Here is a 25,206-nt window from a genome sequence, read left to right on the forward strand (position 1 = left end):
GCCGTTAGATATCTACAGAATAAAAGAATCAATCGGAGGGGACGACGACGAGATAAAGAAAAAACTATCACTCTTGACGAAAGTTGAGCCCTGCAGATAACAGAAAGTTGTTTCTCCAACCCCCGTGGCAAAAAGAAGTCGTGGATGATATTTCGTGGAAAACACACACGGCAGTATTAGTGTAGGAGGATATACTACTAGTATACCATTGCGGGAAAAAGATATCAAGTCTTTAAATGATTTAGTTGCATTCGTATTATTATTGTTATGCTGCAATGCCATGTTTTATGCAGAAAAAAAAAGAAAAATATCGTGCAGCTCGTTAAAAAGGGCACCCCCCCCCCATCCGTTGAAAGGCACCCGTATGCCGAGAAGTTGCGCAGCACACAGCACATCCCAGGAGAAACGCACATAGAGTATTAGTTATATAATGTGTATAGTAGGTCCATGTAATAGAACTACTGCATCAAATAGAGACTGGTGTGTCAGAAAACCAGCCGAGCAAACCATGAAAAGGGCCAAAAGGCTTTGGAGATATTAGCCGTTGGTTGAATATATATAAGACTTGGTCGTATAGTAGAGACGTCTAGAATATATATAGTAGACTAATGTCAAACGAAGAGTTATTAGAGGAATGACTCACTGAACGGGATTATATTTCAAACAGTTTGATTATGACAGCCGGGCTACACATATTATGAATTCAAATGTCCTTTATTTTATTTTATTTTATTTTAACGACCGCACAGAAAAATTGACGTGAGAACTTAATACTGCGGTCGATTCAATTCCAAACGGAATTCAAGTGCTGTTATAATTCGCCTTCTTGATGTTGGGTGGCGACGGGAGCGACTAAGACGCTTTATTGATGAATAATTAACTAATAATAGACGAGCCCGTTAAAAACTGATAATTCCGAAAAGGCGGCGTACATCAAGCTATTCATCACCATCACGTCGAAAACCGGGAATATAAGACCGACTCTCGGGTGGGTGTTGGATAGTTAATTACCAAGTGTATGAATAAGTTTCCAACCGGAGAGGAAGCGCGGACAGAATAATGAATGGTCCAGCACAGCCCCCCTATTTCATCCGTGCAGTTTCATTTCCAGCCAAAGGAAAACTTCTTCTCTCTCTTGCGCTGGAGATGAGAACGTCGAAAGTTTCGAGCGTCTCATTTGGCAAATTCCCAATCGGCAGTCGATTCAAGATGAACGGATATATTATAAGTGTCTATCCAGCGGAAGGAGACAACTTTTCTCCCGAGCTCTAGACGCTGTGAGATGCTGTGGATGGCCACATCTATACTCGATGTGTGTGCCATTGCTGCCGCTGCTGTGCGCACATAAAGTCCTTGTTTTTATAGGCCTATATCTCGGCCGCTCTGGCTGCGAGGCTTTTAAGACTATGGATTAAATAGAGCAGAGCAGAGCAGCCGTAGCAATTTAATTACATTTCCAGTGAAATGGATATCCCGCGACATCTCCAGCAGCAGCAGCAGTAGTGGCAAGGAAAAAGGAAATAGGAAATAGCCCGGAGACGATAAAGTACTACTGCCGCCCCGCCAACTAGTTGTGTGTAATAGTTGGATTCACTTGAATCCAAAGTTAACAATCAAGCTTTAAGCTGTGCGATGCGGCGAGTATAGAGGGCGAAGCTTTTGCGTCGGACGACGACGACGACAACGATGGCCAAAGGAGGAAAGTAATCAGATGAAAAGTGAGTAGAGTGCCAATCGCTGTGATGTTGCCCAGCGGCTGAGGTCGGGTCCAGTTAAGCCGGACGAAAATGAATGTGCGCATAGAGTTTCTATTCGATACCTACTATGCTCCGGTCGTCTTCAGGAGAAACAAAATAACAGCAACTGGTCGTGCTGCTGGGCCGTGATGGCGCCTATTTAAACAAAAAAAATAAACCTCTCGTGTTTTATTTCCTGAATCCATTTGTGAGAGAAAATGAAATCAAGAGCCAAGCCAATTGAAAAGAAAATAGAATATACAAGGACGAGTAGACGTAGAGGAGAGCTGTCGGCTCGAGTTTCGCTCTGCGTGACGTGATCGCATCTTGTCTCCCCCGCACCCAGCAGCCCGTCTGTCACGCTCGTCCCGTGCGCCCATTGACCGCGACAAAGGACTTAAAGGAGCGAGGTTCTCTCGCGAGTCCTAGATTATCTCTGTGATCACTTTCATCCCTAGCCAAAAGCATTACCGTATAACACAGCAGAGTATACAACTATACATCTCACGACACGGTGTGTGCTGTCTATAGTGCTGGATGGCTTGATTTCAATAAAACAATGGAAATCTTTTGGGGTTAGATCTCCATTGAATTGGACACTCGAGCTAACATTTGCGACGAGTCCTTGCCAAGGGCGTTATAAGACCGCGGGAGAATCTATTTGTTTCATTTCAAATCAATTGGGAACATGTAGAACTCATATCATCATCATCCTCTATACACATGTCAAAATATGGAGAGTCTAATAAATATGTTATTCCTCTATTTGTCTGATCGTGAATACTACATACCACACACACACATGGAATATAATACAATACGCAAGAGAGGCTGGTGCGACACACACACACACACTATATATACATAGAGACACGCCACAATGTGCGGAACGTGTTCGTATAGTGTCACGGGCCTCCCGAAAATGGAATATCTAATCATCACCAGTCTATGTATGTATAGGAAACAGTATATCCCAAGGAGAAGAAGCTATCCTATACACACACAGCAGCTAGCATAGACATGGGGGGGGGGGGGGGTTCGTGATCTTGTCCTGATCCACTGCTGCGGGCCAAAGTTTTCTTTCCATATCTTTCACGACTTTTTTTTTTTTTTCTTCTTCTTTTTTTCGGGAGATGGGGAGGAGGAGGGTGGAGGCATGTCTGGAGGCGAAACTATTCGGGAATACCAAATATGACTCCGCAGGGCTCGCCCATAGCATCCAATCGGGCAAATGGGATCAACTAGGATCCGTCTCCTATCCAGCGCCTTTATGGATGTGAGCCTGTCTGTGTAGAGACAGAAAGAGATATAGACACACACACGCACACAAACCACAACTTCATCGGGGTAAAAGGCCAAAAATAAAAAAAGGGGGGGGGGGATATCAAACAAATAACTTTCAATGAACCCAATTATCTTCATCGCGGGGTTTTCAATTCGCCAATTAATTGACTTTGGTAGAGGAAGAAAAAAAACTTGTAGTTGCAATCGCTAAATACGTCTAGAACGGACATGCAATACAAGAGATGCCTGGGGCCATATTAGCGCGTTTCGGTTGCCCGACAGCCGTTGCCAAAGTAGCGGGGCGACTGACTGGCACACGCGTGACAGATCGTCTTCAAGAGCACATGTCGAAAAGTCGAATCAATAGTCACCACTCTCCCTATATTCCCGCCCTGAATAAAAAAGAAAGAAAAATGAACCGAGTCAAAGAGAAAAAAGAAAAAAATTCAGCGAGCGAAAGATTTTTCGACGGCGTTGAAAAATCAATTTTGTCAGGTTCCTTATTCATTTTCTTATCCATTCGCCCTCTCTCTCTGCTCTTCTCCCTCTCCCTCCCCCCTCCCAGCAGCGATGTCATCTCGAGTCCATATCCCTCAAGTCAGAAACAGCAGCAGTGTGTACAAAAGAAAGACGTGTGTCCCGTGTCGGCCATATATAGACGCAACGGTGAAGTGTGTAGAGAACGAGAGAGAAAGAGAGAGACGGACGAGATCTATTGACATTCGGAGCCAGCAGCGTCGTGAGGAGGGGTGGGGATGGGGGGGAATCCGTCGAATAAGGAAATGATAGAAAAGGGAGTGAGCAGAGAGCGAGAGTCTCAAATTCGACCCGATTGTATTGGCACGAGTATTATACAAAGAGATGCCGAGTATATATTTATATTATATATAGAATATAGTGAGGGGGAGGAGGAGTATATAAGGAATATAAGGGAATAACCCAAGAAGAAGATAAGAGAGAACACGAGATGGCAGAGAGGGGGAGGGGGAGGGTTGGAGAATCCGAGGAACGGTGTTTATATATGTGTACTGCGTGTATATATTATGTTTATATGTATTGTGTAGTAGAGAGAGGAGCAGTAGCAGTCTATACACAACTACCCCGTGCTCGCATTCGTCCAAGTCAATTTCATCAGAATATAACACACACAAAAAAACAGCAGTTGGTGTGTAACGTACAAGACTCGAAATGAAGGAATTTTTGGGTTATCTTTTCTCTCTCTCTCTTTTTTTTTTCTATATTTTTCTTTTTCTTTTGATTCAATTCTCGAATTTCTCGATTGAATTATGAAGACAAGAGCGACTCCCTTTCTTCCTTTTCTTGCGCCCGGGACGGAGAGACCGAAATAAGGAGGAGACGTTGGGTGAGTATCGAATGAGAGCAGAGCAGAGACAGAGACAGAGACAGCAGTCACAGCACGCAGTGAGAGGGAGAGAGAGAGAGAAAGAAAGAATAATAATATACGATATATAAGTACCACAAGAAACAATAGTTAGTCAGGAGGCAGCAAGGAGAGCAGCAGCGGCAGCAGCTAGATAGATAGAAAAATGTGTAGAGTCTAAATAACGTCGTCAGCTAGGTGAGCTCACCGTTGTACCTCGCACACACAATCAAGTGGCAAGTTTCGGCGGCGGAGCATTCCTAACGATGTCTAGCGCGCACGTCTAGACGTAAGAAGACGTGTGTGTAGTTACACACACACACACACACTGCGGATTGAGATTAGACATGGCGACTCGAGCGGATTACGTAATCGAAAGAAAATCGGCAGTGTGGAGACTGTCACATCGAATCAAAGTGTTTTTATTTCTCAGAAAACAAACAAAAAACAAACGAGAGTTGATCTTCCTTGGAGCAGATCGGACGGCCGTGTAATACAACACGCAATTTGCCTGCGTAGAGAAATTCATTGATTATATCTCTATTTATTTATTAAGAATGAATCAAAGAGACTTACAGCATTCATTTTTTTCTAATTGGACAGAGCAAGTAGTATTTGTATCGTCGTATATTTCATCAATGCTGCTGCTGCTGCTGCTGCTGTTGGCTATTCCAATCGAATTTACGGAGGACGGCGAAATGGGTGGGCTGGAGCGAGTCGCCGTGACGGCCCCGCTCCAGCGTGCCGGTCATCAGGTAGCCGAGATTGACGTCGGCCGTCGTGATGTGCGACGTCAGGGCCAATTTGAATTGCGGCTCGGATGACGAGAGGTCCGGCGACGACGACGACGAGCTCTTGAACGAGCCGACCACGTAAACTGTTCGCCGGTCGCCGGCATCGATCAACTTGGCCTGCGTCGTACTCCTTTCGAAATATATTCCCATTTGCAATCAGAAATCAGAAATCAGAAATCAGAAATAAAAAAAAAAAAAAAAAACATTGAATAGACATGTGGTATACCGTATAATTTAGCTACAAGACAACAATTGACGTGTAATGGGTGGAAATCAGAAAAAAGGAAAACCCCAAAATGCATTGCGCAGTGCTCACTGGGTTGATTTGGGGGTTAGATACTATAGGCCGCCACCCCCATGCAATAGACGAGAGAGCGATGCAATCAACAGCCAAAGCCAAAGAAATCCGACCCCAACGAGAAGGATGACATAACCCTCGATCCTCCTTGGGTGTTTATATAAATAACCCAAACAGTTAAAGGGAAAATATAAAAACAAAAAAAAAAGAAAGAAACGAAGGAAGGAAGGAGGAAGACGATTGAAGAACAAAACGACGAGCGATTGTAGATCAAACAAACCTCCTCCTCCTCCCCGCAGCACCGGGAGAATATATTTAAAAAAAAAAAGAAAGAGAAAAACTTTTCATTGGGGGGGGGGTCCATCTTTCTCCAATTCTCTTTTGTTTGACTCCACATCGTTGGTGTCGTCTCTCCTTTGATTTACTGCTGCTCAGCTGTATACATTTAGACGTTGGCGGGATGGAAAAAAATAAAGAAAAAGGGACCGCGCCGCACAACCAATCGATATGTAACCCCCATTGCCTTTCTCTCTCCCGGACTATTATATGCTGATGGTTGGTTGTTCTCCTATCTACTGTAGATTTGCTCTTCTTCTTCTTATTCTTCCTCTTCTTTCCTCTTTTGATTTCCGGTGCTCTACACATCTGAGGCGAAATGCTATCGACTTGTCTTGTCTGTCTGTCTGTCTGTGTGTTACCTGCCGACGGCAACAACTCTCGCACATATCACTCTCTACAGTCTCAACGAAATCAATGATCAATAGAGACTGTAGAGCAGATACACACAGTGTAGAGGCGGATATCGCTAGTTCTATTTGGCAAGCAGAGAATAGACGAGATAGCAGTACAGAGAGAGAGATGGAAAGATTTATAAGCCGCCAATGGCGTCGTCGTCATCGATTTCCCGCGCTCGACAGAGAGGAGAGAGCTGGAGAGGAGAGAAGAGACAGCAGCAGCAGCCGCTTATATAGATAGCGGAAAACTCAGGTTCGACAGAGCGAGCGTGGACTTACGTTACGTACATCAGAACATCCATCAAGTGACGTCGACCGTGTCCATGTCAAACATTCAACTCGTCTTTGATCGCGTCTATCCGGTCGCGACCAACTTTCAATCACCGGCTCTTATACACGCACACACACACACACACCGGGCCCCTTATACGTAATATTAGCCAGCGTGTATTATTACCCATCTCTGCAGTTATAATAGTAATAACGTTTCCCATGAAAAACAAACAAATCTATAACTATTTCGAATATTATATTCAAAGCTTTTTCAATATTAGAGCAGGGCGGGCGGACGAAGAAGTGAAATAGGATCACGAAACATTGATACATTCATCTCCTATACTAAACAGAGAATAACACTTGTTTTTTGTTTGTTTTTGTCCCCTGGCAACTTGGCATATAGTGCTTTTATTTCCGCTGCGAATGTAACCTATCTAGTTGGGCCAAAGACTATACAGAGAAAAGAAGGAAAAGTTTACTTACTTATATGATATGTAGACTGTATAGCAACTAGAGTATAGAGTACGTCTGCGAATGTCGTATAAATATATGGCAACTATTAGATCGTTGGGTGGGGCGAGCCGAGCGGGGGCCGGAGAGAGTTTCGGGACCTGGGATGATGATGTTGCTCTTCCTTCATATATATACTCTATAGTGTATAGTACATATAGTGTACGGCTACTGCTGCCGCAGGGCGGGGGTAACATAGAAGAGGTCCAAGGGCTATATCATTCGTGTCTAGCAAAGCTCTAAGAGGATTTCGAAATCTTTGTAGGAGCCAACGTTCTTTGTTCTTACACGGCGAGTGCCACCACGGCGGCAGCGGCGGTGGCAGCGGCAGCGGAGCGCGGGAGTGTATCAACTAATCGATAAAGATGTTTTTGAAAAAAGAGCGGACAGAGACATGGCTCCTGCTCCTGCTGCTGCTCCTGCTGCTGGGTCAGAGGACGGACGAACGGACGGTTATTCCAGCAAAGGGTGGAATAATCAAGGAGCTCCGTCTCCTTTTTTATTTTTTTATTTCCACCCCGCAAAACATCAGCAGACTTCCTCTCGTTCTCTCGCTCCTTTTGCGTGAGAAAATCAATCGGCATTCAGCCGGTAGCACCGCCGACGCCGAACGTCCACGAGAATAAAGGAGAACGTCTCGTAAAAGGACAAAGTCTCGAGGCCCTAAGGAGAACGAGCGCGGGAAAATTTGATTTTCTCTCTTTTCTTCCCCTTCACCAGAAAAGGAGCGACAGCCAAAGACCTGCAAGTGAGGGGGAGGCGGGAAATGTTGTACATAACATCATCACCATCTCCTTTGATTCACATCCGGTCCCACATGAAAATAAGAAAAGAAAAAGAAAAAAAAGTTTTCTCTTCTCCTCCTCGCACATCAACACCCGGAAAAATGTCTCGGCTGTTGCGCCCTGCACCAGACACATTTTTACATAATAACAGCCGTTTGATGTAAATTTAAGATTTTTTTCTTTTTTCTTTTTTAAAGAAATAAAAAGAAAAAGGAAAAAGAAATGTCGTCCCGTGTTTATGCGCTCGATTTCCCCCCCTCGATAAATATCCCATTTAGGGTCTCTCTAGCTGCACATATTTAGACGATGGGCAACCAATGAGTCGTGTTTACACAACACACGCACACTTTGGTCATCAACCAATAGGAAAAGCGATCCCGGGGACCCCATCACCGTGTCCCCGTCACGATCGATACCCCGTGTTTGGCTACCTAATAATATCCGCACCGAATATCGCCGTCGTCTAGATATATAAGTTATATAGCTCCCGGCGTCCCATTTGAATGCCATTAAAAAAATAAATAAAAAAAAAATAAATAAATAACAACCCGAGCACTAGATAGAAGGGTCCTATATGCAATATTGATTTAAACATTCAAGTTTCTACGACGGATGATGGGATCGATTTAATTTTTGTGACTGACCTCCGCGTTCCGGCGACTTCGACGACTTTGCAGCGATTGCGATTCCACCAAGGGATAGACAGGAGCCAATAGGCGTTGGTGGCCGTTCTGGCCCATCCTTCTTCCGGGTAGAGTAAAACCTTCCAAATATAATAATATTTGTTTTCCCTTTAATGTCGTTAGATGTTGTACATAATAATAACGTAATTGCTAGAACTGCCGGAATGGCGCGGCTGGGCGGTTTTTGCTGGACACATCTATACAGCTATAATGAAATCTTTGAGCTGGCCGGAGGAGGAGCCTGGCTGTGGTGGGTATAGCTATACCTTGGTGGGTGTACCGTCGTGCCGGAGTAATTTGGACCACCGGACGTCATTCTCGACGGCGGAATAAGAGTTGTTGCCATTGCTGGATGTGCCGCCGCCACTGATGGGCCCGGAGGGATGCGGAAGCGTTGCTCCGCATCCCGGCCCGCTGCTGCACGGCCGACTGCCGCCGTTATTGGCCGGCTGCGGCCAGAAGCGCGCAAAGGTGTCGTTATCATTGACGGCGCTGGACGAAGTGGGCGACGAAGACGTTGACGAATTGTTGTTGTTGTTGTTGTTCCGGTTTTTACCCATCGGCCGCAGGCCAGCGCCAGCACCAGCCCCGCTGGTTTGCTGGTTGGCCTGCTGCTGCTGCTGCTGCTGGTAATTTTTGTTCTTGACCGGCTGGCCCGTCGGATCGACACTGAACGCCGACGGCGGGTGATAGGACGAATGGCGGTGATCGTACGATTGCTGGTGAACCATCTTGATCAGACTTCAATTGGTCGTCCAGCTGTGTACAGGCCAGCAGTTGTCGATGCAATCAAAGATGATCCGGACGAGAGTGGCTGTCAATAGGCGCCGTGAATCGCATTGCAGGACGACACTGGACACATGACCGGCGGGCTCTATACAATTATGTAGCATATAAACCCGCAGCGATCAAAAATACTATACAAAATCTGATAAAAACAACAACCAAAAGAAACGAGATGTAGCAAAATGGACGCAAGTTCGTTTGGGAAACCTTTGCCGCCGCTGTATCCGCGTTCGACTGGCCCTCCAAGGAACTTTGTAGCAGTGTCTATAGTTGCGTGTCTATAAGCGCGGACCAGCAGAGCAGCAGCAGCAGCACGCACGAGAGTTTAGACACGGCGCAAGCGCTATCGATTTTGAGCGACGGAACAACAAAACGTACAATTTCTTTTCTTTTCTTTTTTCTTTTTTTGTGTTGGGAGGGCTGATTCGATTTCTTCTTCTTCTTCTTCTTCTTCTTCTTTGAGATATTCACTAGTACTATATACTCCCGTCGGCTGACTGGGCTGGGCTATGTGTAGTAGCCTAGTAGTATATGATGATTCGATCGTTGGCTGTCGATCGTTTTCTAGCCTCCTTCTTTCTATTTGCCCTTTCACATGACTCGTTTCTAGGCCCGGAGAGCTGATCCAGCACACCGGATTAAATATAGGCACCGACTCTCGCTCTTCTCTATGGTCGTTTTTTTCCTAGAATTTCCGCATTTGATAGAAGCTACCAGGAAAATCTTGGGCCTATAATATGTCAATGGTAAACTGAGATGCTCGACGGAGCTTGGATGACATCATTATTTGGCCATTGAGTAGCATCAGTATAGTTATACGTAGAGAGGGCCGCTCTCTTCTCTCTTTTTTCTATTCCGACAAAAGGCAGCACCCGGCTGCTGCCTAATATGCGGTCGGTCGAGAGCACGTGCTCCTTACCCGGCCTATATACACAGAGGAGAGGCGACGAGATAAGACATCGCGTCCGTGTAGGTCATCAGCTTCTTTTAAAGAAATAAGAAATAAAAGGCTAGAGAGATGACGGTAGATTCATTAAAGCGATTCTTCGATTCTTTTCATCGGAGCGTCGGCACCATGAGGACCGCACAGCAGCTCGTTGTGCATTTCTTTGTAGATGGTTGGACAAGGCATAACGTCTTTATTTAGTACTCTACTACCAACACCGACCGTCATTTGCTTTTTTATTGGGAACTGCTCAGACGTGTTAGACGAGCGAGAGTTGGGCCGTATGTTCTTCTATTACCGGCCTTTCAGTTCTTATTGGGGCTAGTATAGTAGTACTATAGTGTAGTATAGCGTATATTATGTTGTCGGATCCATCAAGTCGTCATTCAAGGAGGCCATCGATCAACCCATCCGTCTGCCATCTGATGGGAATCTGCCCGTCTGATGGGCGGAAATGATCCGCTTCTTCTTCTTCTTCTTTCTTCTTTCTTCTTACGGCTCGCTTTTTTCTTTTTCCTTCCGCGCTCCAACAGATGGGCCTTTATTTTCTCTCGGCTCTTCCGTCGAAATCTATTTTCTTTATTATTTTGATCATTTGTCTATATGTATTATACCGGTACACTAGGCAAGTAGTTATATAGATGTGCTCTGCAATAATATCTACAGCCATTACAATTCACCTTTTTCCCGTCTATCGATAATCTAATTCGAATTCAATCATCTATATTAATACCAATCTGCTGTAATTTTTTCCAAGGGCTTCATCATCCAGCGCCGCCAAGTTGATCCGGCAGAGCTTTGGAAATAAATCACTTTTACGCCCGGCTTGTTTGCTGTGTGTATAGACAATCATCGTGGAAAGTATGTGGATTTAAGCAAACAAAGGGGAGGGATGAGGAGGAACAGGATCTATCCGCACCAGCCAGTAATAATACAGAAGGTACAGTACGGTGCATCAGCAGAGTATTTAGACAGGAAAAGGCCATAGGGCGAAGGATACACAAAAGAGAAATGGGGGAGGGGGGGATATACTGGCTACATTGGCTCTGTTCCCAAAAAACCCTTTCGCTTTTAAACCTGTGTAGAGGTATAAAGCTTAAAGCCCGAAGCCCTATATTACCCATCGTATTATACGTTAAGTTTATGATATTATCTATATAAAAATTGAGATTTTTTTTCCTTTCTTTCTTTGTTTGGGTTACTTATCAGCAGATTGCGGATCATCGTTTCATATCCTGATACATTTTGCAGGAGGAATATACTATATCCCGCTTGTTTGTTATAATAGAATCCTCTCGCTGAAAATATAATAACAACATGAGACACAACAGCCCACTGCGCAATGAATTATATAAAGACGCGAACAGACAACTGCAAGTGCTTCCGCTTGAAAACGTATTAGATTCTCTCTCTCTCTCTCTTTTTTCGTTTAGGTCGTTGCGTCTTGTCTCTCTTGTGTTTGACAGGACACACAAAACTCGTCAGGAAGTTGTTGAATACTTGAAGAGCAACTCGGCGAACCCGAGACGTCGCTCTTATGTCTTTTTTTTCCCTCCTCTTCGCCATATAGCCTGCTATATTTGATGCAATTTTTAACAGTCCCTCGTAAATGTAATACTGAAAGATGACGACCATTCTTCCGATGTCTTATTCATCCAACCAAAAGATAATATAGCCTCAAACATTATTTAGATTCGTCCACTCGAGTTATTCTATAGTGGAATGGTGGAATCAAAACAAGAAATGGCCGGATGACATTCACTCAAGTAAAAAAGAAAGTTATTATTTTCATGTGTACTACTATCCTTTGCACCCGAGTTGCAGATGGCGCGTTAAAAGAATAACAGACAAAACAAAACAAAACAAAAAAAAAAAAAAAAACGAACTAGCAACCGCTCGTTGGCGACTCCCGAATTCGTTTTTTACGTGCAGACAAGCCAGACACACAACTCGATTGTTGTGTGTTTGTATGAAGTGTGTGGCTTTGACGCCCACCAGCCTAGTACGGTATATATATATAGGAACCCGCCCGACACAGCAACACTTTCTTTTTCTCCACGAAAAAGCCAATAAAAAAAGAGAGAGGCACATTTATTTTTTTATTTTTCCTTTTTATTTCACATTTTTTTGGGCCCAAGTTTTCTGGACAAGTTGGAGTGTGTCGTGCGGTCGACGGAGCGTCAAACTCGCGTATTAATGGCGTCGTCAAGAACATAGACAGCCAACTATATAGCTTCGCTGCTGCTGGTGCTGGTGCTGCTGGGTGGTGTGTACATGTATATATGATGGCAAACTATAGGCTATATATTCAGGAGCCACATGAATTCATGGCCAGACACAGCGAGCCGAGTGTCTGCCATTCCACGCATGAACGTGCTACATACATGTTGGAGCCTATAGACATCATCCAGCAAATATCGCCGGTTCCTACTATAAAGAAAGAAAAAGAAAAAGAAGACCCGCGAGAGAACTGTATGGCCGCCGTCTGTATTCAGCAGCACTTGTATATTCAGATCTGCTGAATACACTATAGTACAGACGTACAACAGCAACAACGGGCGGTGAATGGGCGATACAATATGGATGGAGTTATGACATCTGGCCCTATAAATGCTCTCGCTTGTTTATTCAAAAGCGCATAGATCGTCTCTCACAGCAAATAGTATAGCTGGCCTATAAAAAGAAAAACAGGACAACAAAGAATTCGCTTTGTTCGGTTGTTTGTTTTCCCTCTAGCTCCTTGAATATTATATTCACAAGAAGCTTGATGCAAAGGAGGAGCTTTTATGCACACAAGTTTTTTTTTTCTTTCCTCTGGCAACATTTTGGGCATTTTCGATCGCACAAAGGCCCAGCAAGATTTTCTTATTTTTATTTTTTAATTGCTGTCATATGTTGTGCGGGCGGAGCAAACAACCGCTACCAGCCTGCCAGCGTCACACGAGGATCTAAATCATATTGTCTTAATCAAACCCTCGGCTGTTGGCACCCCTCCCGCAGGCCTGGTAGGATTGCGGAGGAGGAAGTGTGTAGTGTGCTGCGGAGAAATAAGGTCTTGATTATTTGGGCCGCCGGAACTACGGTATGTGTGTGTAACGAATGCTGATTCCGGGGCCGCCGCCCGCCAAACATTTAGGCAACCCTTGACTAATACACGCTAGACACAGCAGCTATGGCAGCTATAGCAGCCTAGGTCTATAATTGAAAGTGGAAGAGAGATCAATACATCGTGTTATACTGATGGATACAGAGTGTTTTTAATAAGACGTGTCACTCATTTTTCTAGGAGATTTGAAGACAATATCTTTTATAGTAATACTATACTAGAGCTCCAATTCGGCTTTGCTCTTCAAAAGTCTTTTTTAGGGGTGTATACATTAAGCTTATATCGCACGATAACTTCTTATTTGTTGATCCCTACTGTTGGCAATCTATACCCGGAGGAAGTACGATTCAAGTCCTTGGTGTGATATTAGATTAGACAGTATACAAGGACAAGGAACGTGTACAATAATGGTACAATGTCAGTCTTGAAATCGAGATTAAATCATTAAATGTAATCAGTGGCTGGCTGTTTGATTGTTTCAAAATAATACAAGTGATGTAGCTGGTATACATGTTTGTTCGATGTTTTTGTGACTGAAAGGCTTTCATGGTGGCAGTGACCGGCTTATTGACTGTAAATATTTAGTCGGCTGCGCTGTGTGGCGCAACTGTACAGAAAATGTGTCTAGACCCTGCTAATCTCTTGTTTACGATAATCCTGTTTTACGTTAGAGAGTTTCTGTATACACACAGCCCAGCAGAACGTGTAGAGTTGCTCATTCCGGTGGAAAGCCTGTATATTAGTAGTACAGGAGGCTCTATTCAAGTCGATGGCCGTTAATGGTTGATGTTAACGAGTTCTAGCTGTAAATGAGCAGCCCGGCACAGCCAATTGTCTTCATCAGTTCTCATTTTCTTGATGAGTTCTAGCATCTCACATTTCCGCCCGTGTTCAGCAAACAAAAGGCCTGTCGCAATTGATTTGCCAATGATAATCTGTAAGAATGGCAGCAACTTCCAGTAAATTGAGTTGGAAAAGCACCTCGCAGTATATTCGAATAAACACATCCAGTTTCTGCGGGAGTATTGAATTTCCAAACGTAGAGGAACGGCGGGAATGAAGATGGCAATATAGCTGTTTCTAATAATAAGACGAATTATAGCTATAATAAAAAAGATACGAACTGTAAGAACTCTTCTTTGATCAACGGCACACAAATGTAATATTGCGTGTAGATACAAACAAGAAAGGCACACAGCCGCTCACACGTTATTACGTAGGAAATACTCTTACATATCTTTTGAATCCTGAACGATGTTTCAGGGCCGGGTGAAAAGGTTCGACTTTCTTGGCACCGTTCAAATTTCCCATCCGGCCTATAATATAATATGTAGAGACGCGGGCGTTGTGTGTGTGTGTGTAACAATGGCGCGGGAAATTGAAAAAAAATCCTCTCGCACCCGCTCTCGTTGGTCGCTTGTTTATACAGTACCCACCAAACTATTAGGTACACCCCCCTATTTTCAATGCATTCTTATGGCACTACGTGTCCTAGAAAAATGCAATAACTCTTGAACCGCTTGGGCTAGATTTTTTTCCTTTTGGCCCTGAGTAGATCTAATGATGATCTACATTTTTTCTACACATGAAGTTGTCGTAGGATTAACCCCCACGGCGCTACGGTATCGTTCAGTTTATTAGGTACACCCGTTTTCCCCCCATATGCGCCGTGTTAAATACGGCGTTTTCCAAAATTTACAAAAAATACTAAAAATCAAGCTAAAATCTTTTTCTTTGTGCCAAAAGATGCAGAATTCTTCACTCTATGCGAATATAAAGAATAATTTACAATAAAACCAACTCAGAGAACCCTTCCCTATACCTCAAAGTTTTCCACTTCAAAATTTGGCGAAATTTGGCGCCCTCTGCTGGCGAAAGTGCAAGTTTGTTGAAAAAAGTACAAATTTTGAAGTGGAAAACTTTGAGGTATAGGGAAGGGTTCTCTGAGTTGATTTGATTGTAAATTATTCTTTATATTCGTATAGAGTGAAGAATTCTGCATCTTTTGGCACAAAGAAAAAGATTTTAGCTTGATTTTTAGTATTTTTTGTAAATTTTGGAAAACGCCGTATTTAACACGGCGCATATGGGGGGAAAACGGGTGTACCTAATAAACTGAACGATACCGTAGCGCCGTGGGGGTTAATCCTACGACAACTTCATGTGTAGAAAAAATGTAGATCATCATTAGATCTACTCAGGGCCAAAAGGAAAAAAATCTAGCCCAAGCGGTTCAAGAGTTATTGCATTTTTCTAGGACACGTAGTGCCATAAGAATGCATTGAAAATAGGGGGGTGTACCTAATAGTTTGGTGGGTACTGTATTCAAAGTCTCTCGACAACAGACAAAATGTAAGGCAATTCCGAGAAATCGGATTAGAATCTCCCGTGTTTGTGTGAAGTTATGGCCGACAAAAAGTCTGCTGTTTGCATAATAATCAAACATTGTGATTTTGACAAAACATGAATAAATAAGAAGGTGACGCAGGATAGATAAGAGCGTGCGTGGCCGTGTGTTTTCCTCTTGCCGGATGGATGGATCGATGCGGTGATGGATTCACGCTCCGCGCGGCAAAAGAAGCCTCCCTCCTCCCCCCGTTCTTCTGACATCAGCGCATTATTGATGCGGGCGCGGGAGAGCGACAGGTCCTTCAGCTAAACGGAAATGCTACTGCTGGCTCTACAGACGAGCAGCTCTAGCTTCATTAACCGATACTCGTGCATCAACCTCGACTCGATGACGCGTTGATATCCAATTTCGAATTTCAACCAGTCACGCATTCAGAAGGAGAGATGGCCCTTCATCGCTCTTCTTAATGATTACACATTTCCATCGGCACCGTCGCTATTCCGCCACTGCAGCCGCTCCTGCTCATCGAGCTCCTTATATTCGATCGCAGAGCTCCAAGACAAATAATTTATGCATCATTGTGCGGGGGAGATTATCACGTTTCACTTGGCTCTCGCCCCGTCACTCTTCGTGATTAATTGAATTATCTGCACGGGCGGGCGATTCGAGTGAAATTGACATTTCGGGAGCCGCTAGAACGCGCCAAATTTCCAATGAATTCCAGCCCGATTACGTGCTGCAACATGTTTAGCCAAATAGATGGGAATGAACCTGTAAACCCCCCTTTTTTTAAATAAAAAGAAACCCGAACCGTTTTTATGAATGAATTTCCACGGGTTTCATATCTACTGAAATTGGAAACTTTTGGATGAAATGATGCGCGTTGTTGCTACGGAGCTTTTGTACAGAGCTGCACTGCACCTGTTCAGATGTATACCAGTTGCATATCCAGCGGGGAATTTCTTTTGGTACGTGCGCCCCACTATCGCACCTGCTAGCAGAGAGTACAACTCGGCCGTCCATCATCATAGCAATCATGACCGATCATGACAAATGAGTTGGTAACGTATAATAGTAAAAGCTTAACAGACATGTCGCCTCGCCTGTGTCTGTTTCAAATGGCCAGCAAACGGCCAGCAGAACGGATTGGGAATAGATTTTGAGGGCGCACCGCTTATATATGTTGGAGAAAACAAAGCGTGATTACTTTATAAATTGCCTCTTGTAACTTGGTTTGCGTGTTAAGACTTTCGAAAACACAAAACCTGGCCACTAATTATTGGATAATGAAAACTCGACCAGAAAGACGCGGACAGTAGGCTCGTTTCTGTACCTCACATCTGCTCCAACTTCAAATGGTTGATTTATTATCCCGAATTTCTTGTGACAGACGTAGTTAAAATGTGGGACAACTATACGTCTATAATGCAACTGTTAAAAAGCAAAAAAAAAGTAAAAAAAGAGACACCATCCCCAATTTAACTAATCATTTAATTTTGAAAATTAATCACATTTAATTAGCTATAGCTGCAATAGTGCTACCTGTAGTTTTCTGATTTCAGTTATCATTGGTTTTCAAGTACATCTAGTGGCGTGTGTTGTTCTCAATTTTTCGTATTTCTTTATGCGTGTTAATGTTGGTAGTAACTGCAAATTTTTCTTTTACGGGAGCTCATTGTGAGGTTCATTCTAATTTGGTGAAAAGCCGTCTTAAGCAACCGCCAAAACTCACAGTTTAGTGTGTATAGTATAAGTGGTTGACATAAAAATGACAAAGTGGAACATGTTGTGAACGGCTAACTAACGAACAGCCTACGTGAAAGGTAGGTACATATAAAGGAGTTGGAAGACGACGTAGAGTACAAAAGAAGTGAATACGTTGGACTGGACGGAACCCAACGAATCGGATAAACACGGTAGGATTTCGGTTGCTATTGTAAACTGATTCAACCGATTGCTATCCCAGATTAGAAGCGAAGGACATTTTTTATTGAAAAAGTATTATTACTAACTTAGTGGCTGATGTGTGTGCTGTTTGTCAAATGATCCAGATTATTTAGTCCGCCAGTCCGCCCAGTAACTATTTGATCGCTCACCATGAAAATCTGGATGACGTTATCTACTGCTGTTGCATTCGTGATTCTATCAATCCTGTTCTCGCCGGTAGTTAAGGCCGTCGCAGTCACGTCCGTTGTGACGAGCACCGTCACAACGACCGTCACATCTACGAACAAAGTAAGATTTATAGTAATACAAGAAATTCACACATAATAAAATTAAGGTCAATGCCGAGTTTCGGTGTTTATTCGATCCAACAAAATTATTCACGTGTTTACTTTTAATTGTAACTATAAATTCATTAATTGGTCGAGATAGCAAGTTTGTTGCCAGTTGGTGAACGTTACTGGCGCCTGTCGTCGCCGGCGCAACTTTGAATTTATCGACAAGCCAGAGATCTTGACATTTGACGAAGATATTGAAGACGATGTCGACGTTGCCCTAAAAAATGTGTTCCACAGTTCCAATCAGTTTCTACCAACCAAAACGCTCGGGTGAATATGAACATTTGATTTCAATTTTTAATTCAATGCATGTAACTGTAACCTATTCTAGAACCCATGAAATTACCGCATTTGGATAAGGCAATAACTAATCTTTATTGCTTTTAGCCTACCTAATGTTTGACTAAAAACTTTTCTAAAATTTGGGTCTAAAATCTTTTTCTTTAATTTCTTCAACTTTAATTTTTTTCTTGGCGATTTATTAGGATCAGCCATAACCTGATCGCGGTAAATAGTAATTCACATAACTTTATTTTTGCTGGTCTCTTCAGCATGGAGATGACACCGCTGATTGTGCTGCCGATGAAGTCGAATGGATTCGCGCCTACGAGACAGGCCATCCAGCCATCATTGCCTATGTTTCTGTTTGGCCGCAGAAAAGGCGCTTACCAAGATGAGTCTCAACAAAATCGTTTTCTCTTCTCGTTCTTCGGCCCGCTTTTACGAAGGCCTACCTCAACATACACAACGTTTTCAACTGGTAAAATTATTCAGCAAATTACGCTAGAAACACAAAAAAGACTAACTATGGTTAAAAACAAAATCAGAAACCAAAACGATCGTCACGACTACTAGCGCCAGTTTTTTTATTGTCGGTTGTACCCCGCGACCTTTTCCTTTCAAGATTTGCCCGACGAAACGCGGGCGATTATAACGAGCCATACATGCAAACCCAAGCTCAGCTTAAAGACGATCGATATGCAATTTAAGGTAGGACTATACAGTGTGTTCCACAAAGGGAAAAATATCCGATAGACAAGAAGGGTGATCACAGCTATGGATAATTTTAAGAATTTACCATACCGGTATGATATTTATATTGATTAAAATTGTGTCCATATTTTACACAACATAAAAAGTGGAACTAAATTTCCGAAATAAAATACAAATTCTATTTATTACAATATTCAAGGATATTAAGATCCATCATTATTAGGTATTTTATCATTCGAAAATTAAAGTTGCTATCGATGTAAGCATATTATATGTATAGTGTAAATACGTTATTACATTATTGCAATGTTTTCCGATCGCAATATTTCTTGTTCGATAGTTAATGAAAAATACAAGTGGATTTACAGTCGTTTTTCGTTTGAACTTTGGATTAAATATTAGATGAAAATACGTACAGTTCACTGCTGCTCTCGTGGTAAGCAATTGACAGAAATCCTTTCTCTTAATTTAAAATATCCGAGTTTTACCTGAGTCACAGACAAGTAAAGAGTTCCCAGAGTAGCTTTATTGTTTATTAAAATCGGTCGTCATATGATAGATGATATAGATCGCAGTTTTGAATTTCAAACGAAATCTAATATATTCGCTTGGCTGCGTGAAGAAAAAGCTCGTAAAACAAAATGCAAGGATCATCAGGAACATATAAAAAATTTATAGCAGCAACTAAATTCCAGTTCTACGTTTCCTCTAGGTTTTTCTGTTTAGCCTGATCTAAGGTTTGAATGGAAGTAGGGCACACAGTTTCTTAAATCATCTATCGCCAGTTGTTAATGGAAGAAATAATTACATTTTATTTACTACTAGCTAACACAACCCATGCTGTCGAGTCCCGCCTTCGGTTGCGCCACCAACGAAAGTCACGTTTTATTAATTTTTTAATTTAACTAAAACTATTGGTACTTTATTTGAACTTTTTAAGACCTTTTAGCTCTTGTTTACGCCAAATTTTGCACATCGCTGCACCGAAGGAGATTGTCAACCACATTTCACAGAGATTTCATCGCGCAATCACGCAATTACCAATTATAATTCGATTGAAACCTTGTTTTTATGGTTTCATTAGTCATAAATAATCCATTATGTTGAAACGGTTTATGTAGTCGAATCACGAATTTTAAGTTTCACAATAGAATTAGCAATTTTCGGTACAGAATCATTATTCTGCGAAAAGTCTTGATGTTTATTCATTCAAAAAATTCGGAAATTCCGTCCAAAGAAAAAAATATTTACGTATCTTTAAGTCTGTAACTAGCAATTCGACCCTGCGTAGTGCGTTGCCCGCTTCCGCTGCTGGTGGCGCAGCTATAATGTACGGTTGTTTTTATTACAAAACTTTCAACACCCAAGTTTATAATGATAGTATTGTTGTTGACAGCCTTGTATCGCTTCTGCGTAGTGCGGACGTGACAAAGTAAAAATCAGTTTGTTTGGTTGGTAGCATTTTAAAAGCGGTTACGATAAAAGCTGTTACCCTTTTACTGACCGCAAAATAAATTCATGTGTTCATTTCAACTGAAAGGTATTTTTTAGATAGACTTGCGTATCGAAAATGATTTAGTCTCTATTTTAGGATTTTGCGGGCTTTGCGCTAAAAGAGAGTTCGCTCCTCTTTGATCATGAGTGCCCTCTTTTAGTCTTTTGAGAAACCAAGTTATTCTTTACAAGTTGTGTCGTCTGCAATAATATCTACATTTGACAGTGATTACTTGCCGTTACTTCAAATTCCCATCACATGAGGGTAAGTGTTCAGTTTGAACAATAAATTGATTAGAAGAAGCTAAAAACCACTATCCACCAAGTATTAACGATTGTTACTAAATTGCATGCATACCACGTTTTTCTCTGAATTTCAAGATACATCAAAGATGACTTCTTCAACAGACTTGACCATGAACAAAAGCGAAGAAGATTACGAGTTACTTTTTACCACAAAAGTTAACGGCGTAATACCTGTCCACAAATACAAGTCGAAGAAATCTGCACTCAGAGTAATCATTGCAGAGGTTGATGGCCCAGTAGTGAACGGATACTTTGTTTTAGCCACAGAAGCTCATGACCATGATGGTCTTCCTCATACATTGGAACACCTCATTTTTCTTGGATCAGAATCGTATCCCTACAAGGGTATGCTGGATATTCTTGCTAACCGCTGCTTGGCTTCTGGAACAAATGGTACATATTTAATGTTCAAATGTTAATATTTTTTTTCAGAATTTAAAATACATTTTTCTTTCAGCTTGGACCGATGTTGATCATACCTGTTATACTATGACAACAGCTGGTAGTGAAGGATTTTTGGCCCTCTTACCTATTTATGTTGATCACATCCTTAATCCACTACTTACTGATGCTGGGTTCATTACTGAAGTACACCATGTAAATGGTGAAGCTGAAGATTCAGGTGTGGTATACTGTGAAATGCAAGGCTGTGAAAACACTGGTGAAACCCTAATTCATAATGCTATGCTGAAGGCCATGTACCCTGGCCATTGTGGGTACAAATCAGTCACTGGTGGTCTTCTGAAAAATCTCAGGGAAAGTACAACCAATGAAAAGGTTCGCAATTACCACAAATCTTATTACAGAACAGAAAACTTGGTACTCATCATCACTGGACGCGTGGAAGCATCCCAAGTATTTCAGGCTTTAAAGCCTGTTGAAGATACTATAGTCGCAAAATGCAAGAAGACCCAGATTCCATTCAGTCGCCCGTGGCAAAACCCAGTTCCACCACTCATGGAATCTATCGACCAACTAATTGCTTACCCTTGTGAGGAGGAAGAAAAGGGCATGGTATGGCTAGCATGGAGAGGTCCGTCCTGTGTATACCAGCTTTACGAGACGTGCGCGCTGATGATGCTTATGGAATATCTAACTGACACAGCCGTCAGTCTATTGCAAAAGACTTATGTGGAAACAACCGACCCGTTGGCAAGCAAAGTGGGCTATTCTTTCATCGAGAACTCAGAATCAGTTGTCTACTTAGCATTCGAGAACGTGCCTGTCAATAAGTTGGGCGAAATTCAGCCCAAGTTTTTTAGCGTTATGGAACCGTATGGGAACGGCGGTAAGCCTTTAGACATGGACCGGATGCAACTGGTGATTCGAAGAAGGATGTTAGAGCAACTGAGTCATCTGGAGAACAACCCTCATGACACTGTAGCTTTTATGGCCGTTGGTGACATTCTCTATGGTCGGAGGTAATTTTCTAGAAAAATTAATGCTGTGTATTTTTTCCTAAAGGTGATTTTCCATCCTTTTCAGCCATGAAGATTTCAGACGTCGAGTAAATCCGATGGAAGATCTGAGAGCTTTGACAAAAGAGAGTCCTTGCTTTTGGAACGACTTGATCCTGCGATACATGCTCGGTCGGCCGTGTGTTTTGACTCAGGGTAAGTCATAAAACTCCGCAAAACAATTTCTTTTAAGCAAAAATACTTAACCTTTATTCTCTTTACAGGCATGCCTTCCAAGAAAGAAATGGAAGCTTATACTACTCAGGAATTAGAACGTCTAGAAGGACAAAGAAGTAGTCTTGGGACTCAGGGATTAACCGTTAAGGCAGAAGAACTCTCTTCCGCTCTGGAGCACAATGATCGCCAAGCTCCTGTCGATCTCATCATGTCTGTCCCTATTCCGGACATTAATTCTATCAGTTATCATTCAATTCAACGATATTGTAATCGCGGAGAATCGTTGGGATGTAGCAGCTTCCCTGGAGATCTTGAGCGAATTCCTGTCCGATTCCAGCTGGACGATGTTAAAACTCAATTCGTTTACCTGTACGCCTTGATGGATACCTCGTTAGTTCCAAATGATCAGCGCCTTTTCTTGCCACTTCTGATGAGCTGCCTTCCTGAGTCTGCAGTAATGCGCAACGGACAGCTAATCCCCTATGAGTAAGATTCGACTAGCTAAAATTTTGACTGATATTTCATGATTATAACGTCCGTGTTTTATGCAGGTCTGTTGTTGCTCAGCTGAGTGGGGACACGGTGAAAACTCACTCCGCCTTGGGTGTGGACGCCACTGACGCTGACCACTTCTTTTGTGGCAGTTACTGCAATATGGCCGTTTTGATGCTTCAGTTGGAACGAGACAAGTACAGCGAAGGTATTTCCTGGTTGAGCGACTTACTGCGCCGTACCGTCTTCACGGCAGAGCGGGTACGAGTTATTGCCTCGAAAATGGCTAATGACGTGGCTCGCATCAAGCGCAAGGGAAACAAAATGGCGTTGGCACTCATTCGCAATTTAGTTTTTGATGCAAAGAGCAATCACGCTCACTGTTCTTTGATACGGCAGCAGCATTTCCTCCAGAAATTAATTGAAGAGCTTAGCCAAACACCCGATCGAATTGTACGTCTGTTGACGGACTTGCGAGATGCCATCACAAGCCCCAATTGCCTCACTATCCATATGGCGGCCGATATTGGGAGTCTTCCTGATGATGCTATGTCGTTGTGGAATACTCATATGTTCGCAGATTGGGAGGCCACCCAAACTGCCGACAAGGATAACGATGGAATGATGAATCTAGTAGCTGACTACCAGCTATTGAAGGAGGTGTCATCAGCCAGCCCAATGGGTGCTGCGGTGGGCCTAGGAGCGGTCGAATCGTGCTTCCTTATTCAGGCTGTCCGCAGCATTGATGATATTCAGCATCCAGATTTGGCGGCCGTATTGGTCGCCTTGCAATACCTCGGCCAACTAGAAGGACCTTTTTGGCGCAATCTGCGTGCGCAAGGTCTAGTCTACGGCTATAATTTGAATTTAAAAGTCAGCGAAGGACTGCTCTACTTATCGCTGTATCGAGCTTCCCATCCAGTGGTGGCATTCAAAGAGGCCCGCAGGTAATTTATTTGATCAGAAATGTGAATTGTAATTTTAAACTAATTGCCTTTCATTTTTTTTTTTTTTTTTTTTTTTTTTTTTTAAAGCATACTTGAAAATCATGCTAGGAGTGACACAGACGGTGTCTGGGAATTAAGCCTGCTCGAATCAGCCAGGAGCTCACTGATTTTTGAGTTGGTGGAGCGTGAAAAAACTGTGGGAGACGCAGTGCACCAGTCTGTTCGCTCTTACCTCTCAGGAGCCCCGGCCGACTACAATCGGCAACTGATTCATCGCGTAGCTGCCGTTACCATGGAACAAATGCGACGGGCTTTCCGCCTACACCTAACGGCTCTGCTAGATACCGATCACTGTCGCTGCTCTATTATTTGTCATCCCTCGAAGCTGGACGAATTAGTTGCAGGTATCAGCGCATTGGGGCAGCCAGTTCAGGGCTTCACCACGATGGAAGAATGCCCGTTGGGCCAATCGTGCTAGATTAATCTTTACTTAACCTCTTTGAACGTCATTTTCTATTCGCCGTTCTCTTTCAGCCCGAGTCACCGATTTCCCGATTTCTGGACTTTCTTTCTTGTCTGTGTGTAATCCAATGAATGAAAACGAACTTAATAGATTACATTATATGACAGGAAAAATTAAGTTTGGGATTTATTTTCTTTCAGTGGATTGATTTGTAGCTAACAATTTTTAATTTGGGAATTTTCCCTGAGGGGCTCATAATTATTCTTAGATTACAACATTTTTCTATGGAGAATGATTGTGAAACTGGGACGCTGAAACAAATTTTTTACCGTTAGCTCACCCAAGAATAGGGACATTGAACTAGCCAGCCTACGTCATTTCTCCTTGTTGCATTGGCATCGGTCCAAAGATTTCTTGTCGGCTCCGCTTTGTCTGGTAGTTCTTGGGAAGGGGTTGCCAGGGAACGGAGTTGCCAAATAATTAGCGAAATCGGAGCACAGTTATACAGCCTAGAAATAATATTTTTACTTGAAATTTCAAAGGGCCCTCCGCCGACACATGTAGGTCATACCTTGAGGTTAATTTTGTCCTTTGATTAATCACATTTTTTTCCTCTCATCTTTTGTAACCTCGAATGGCGTCACCTTGCAAATCGGTTTGCACATGACTTTCCAGAACTTGCATTTGTTGTTGCCGGAGAAAACCAAGTCACTTAAAATGCAATATAAGTCATGACCAGTCACGCTACTGATGCAGTTCGGATGTGTACAGACGAGCTGACCCAAATGGCAACAAGGCCCCTCCCCAACATCATGCGATAGACTCGTTCACCTCAGTTGACGTCATTTTGGAATATGCTAGCCAATCGCGTGGGGTTTGGCAGACACAAGGGAAAAAAAGGCCACAGGAAATAAAAAAGGAAAGTA

General features: G+C 42.8%; 3 protein-coding genes and 1 long non-coding RNA gene across 6 annotated transcripts; 2 read left to right on the forward strand and 2 right to left on the reverse strand.

Moving 5' to 3' along the window:
* Window positions 1–3,835: 3,835 nt before the first annotated feature.
* Window positions 3,836–9,508, reverse strand: LOC124202491 (putative uncharacterized protein DDB_G0277255). Of its 2 annotated transcripts, XM_046598828.1 has the most exons (5): window positions 8,748–9,501; window positions 8,443–8,561; window positions 4,978–5,325; window positions 4,610–4,912; window positions 3,836–4,551 (listed from the first exon to the last, which is right to left on the reverse strand). In XM_046598828.1, exons 1-3 carry the CDS (start codon window positions 9,210–9,212, stop codon window positions 5,037–5,039), a joined length of 873 nt encoding a protein of 290 aa, XP_046454784.1. In that variant the 5' UTR covers window positions 9,213–9,501; the 3' UTR covers window positions 3,836–4,551; window positions 4,610–4,912; window positions 4,978–5,036. The 2 variants fall into 2 exon arrangements, with proteins under 2 accessions (XP_046454784.1, XP_046454783.1); XM_046598827.1 differs by having other exon boundaries at window positions 3,836–4,912; window positions 8,748–9,508.
* Window positions 9,509–17,516: 8,008 nt separating this feature from the next.
* On the forward strand, window positions 17,517–19,575 carry LOC124203234. 2 transcript variants are annotated; one of them, XM_046599940.1, is made up of 5 exons: window positions 17,517–17,585; window positions 17,721–17,904; window positions 18,046–18,221; window positions 18,503–18,711; window positions 18,779–19,575. In XM_046599940.1, exons 2-5 carry the CDS (start codon window positions 17,767–17,769, stop codon window positions 18,883–18,885), a joined length of 630 nt encoding a protein of 209 aa, XP_046455896.1. In that variant the 5' UTR covers window positions 17,517–17,585; window positions 17,721–17,766; the 3' UTR covers window positions 18,886–19,575. The 2 variants fall into 2 exon arrangements, with proteins under 2 accessions (XP_046455896.1, XP_046455897.1); XM_046599941.1 differs by having other exon boundaries at window positions 17,524–17,904.
* Window positions 19,576–20,375: 800 nt separating this feature from the next.
* LOC124203232 (uncharacterized protein C05D11.1-like) lies at window positions 20,376–24,453 on the forward strand. The gene is made up of 7 exons (XM_046599937.1): window positions 20,376–20,703; window positions 20,820–21,137; window positions 21,202–22,165; window positions 22,230–22,357; window positions 22,426–22,864; window positions 22,930–23,817; window positions 23,905–24,453. The coding sequence occupies exons 2-7, from the start codon at window positions 20,831–20,833 to the stop codon at window positions 24,293–24,295; spliced, it is 3,117 nt and encodes a 1,038-aa protein (XP_046455893.1). The 5' UTR covers window positions 20,376–20,703; window positions 20,820–20,830; the 3' UTR covers window positions 24,296–24,453.
* Window positions 24,442–25,155, reverse strand: LOC124203235. The gene is made up of 2 exons (XR_006878468.1): window positions 24,852–25,155; window positions 24,442–24,789 (listed from the first exon to the last, which is right to left on the reverse strand). It is a non-coding gene; the product is annotated as an uncharacterized LOC124203235 (long non-coding RNA).
* Between the last annotated feature and the right edge of the window lie 51 nt (window positions 25,156–25,206).

This window comes from Daphnia pulex, chromosome 9 (genome assembly GCF_021134715.1).
Source record: "Daphnia pulex isolate KAP4 chromosome 9, ASM2113471v1".
In the NCBI taxonomy this organism is placed as follows: Eukaryota; Metazoa; Arthropoda; class Branchiopoda; order Diplostraca; family Daphniidae; genus Daphnia; species Daphnia pulex.

What these genes read in the sequence shown, in the direction of transcription:
- LOC124203232 (XM_046599937.1), top strand. Translation starts at nt 20,831, where the DNA reads ATGACTTCTTCAACAGACTTGACCATGAACAAAAGCGAAGAAGATTAC. An exon ending in CTTGGCTTCTGGAACAAATG is followed by an intron (nt 21,138 to 21,201) that starts GTACATATTTAA and finishes TTTTTCTTTCAG; the next exon opens with CTTGGACCGATGTTGATCAT. An exon ending in GGACAGCTAATCCCCTATGA is followed by an intron (nt 22,865 to 22,929) that starts GTAAGATTCGAC and finishes TGTTTTATGCAG; the next exon opens with GTCTGTTGTTGCTCAGCTGA.
- LOC124202491 (XM_046598827.1), bottom strand. Translation starts at nt 9,212, where the DNA reads ATGGTTCACCAGCAATCGTACGATCACCGCCATTCGTCCTATCACCCG. An exon ending in ACGACGGTACACCCACCAAG is followed by an intron (nt 8,562 to 8,747) that starts GTATAGCTATAC and finishes TATATTTGGAAG; the next exon opens with GTTTTACTCTACCCGGAAGA. An exon ending in GAAGTCGCCGGAACGCGGAG is followed by an intron (nt 5,326 to 8,442) that starts GTCAGTCACAAA and finishes ATATTTCGAAAG; the next exon opens with GAGTACGACGCAGGCCAAGT.
- LOC124203234 (XM_046599940.1), top strand. Translation starts at nt 17,767, where the DNA reads ATGAAAATCTGGATGACGTTATCTACTGCTGTTGCATTCGTGATTCTA. An exon ending in CTACCAACCAAAACGCTCGG is followed by an intron (nt 18,222 to 18,502) that starts GTGAATATGAAC and finishes TGGTCTCTTCAG; the next exon opens with CATGGAGATGACACCGCTGA. An exon ending in ATACACAACGTTTTCAACTG is followed by an intron (nt 18,712 to 18,778) that starts GTAAAATTATTC and finishes AAACAAAATCAG; the next exon opens with AAACCAAAACGATCGTCACG.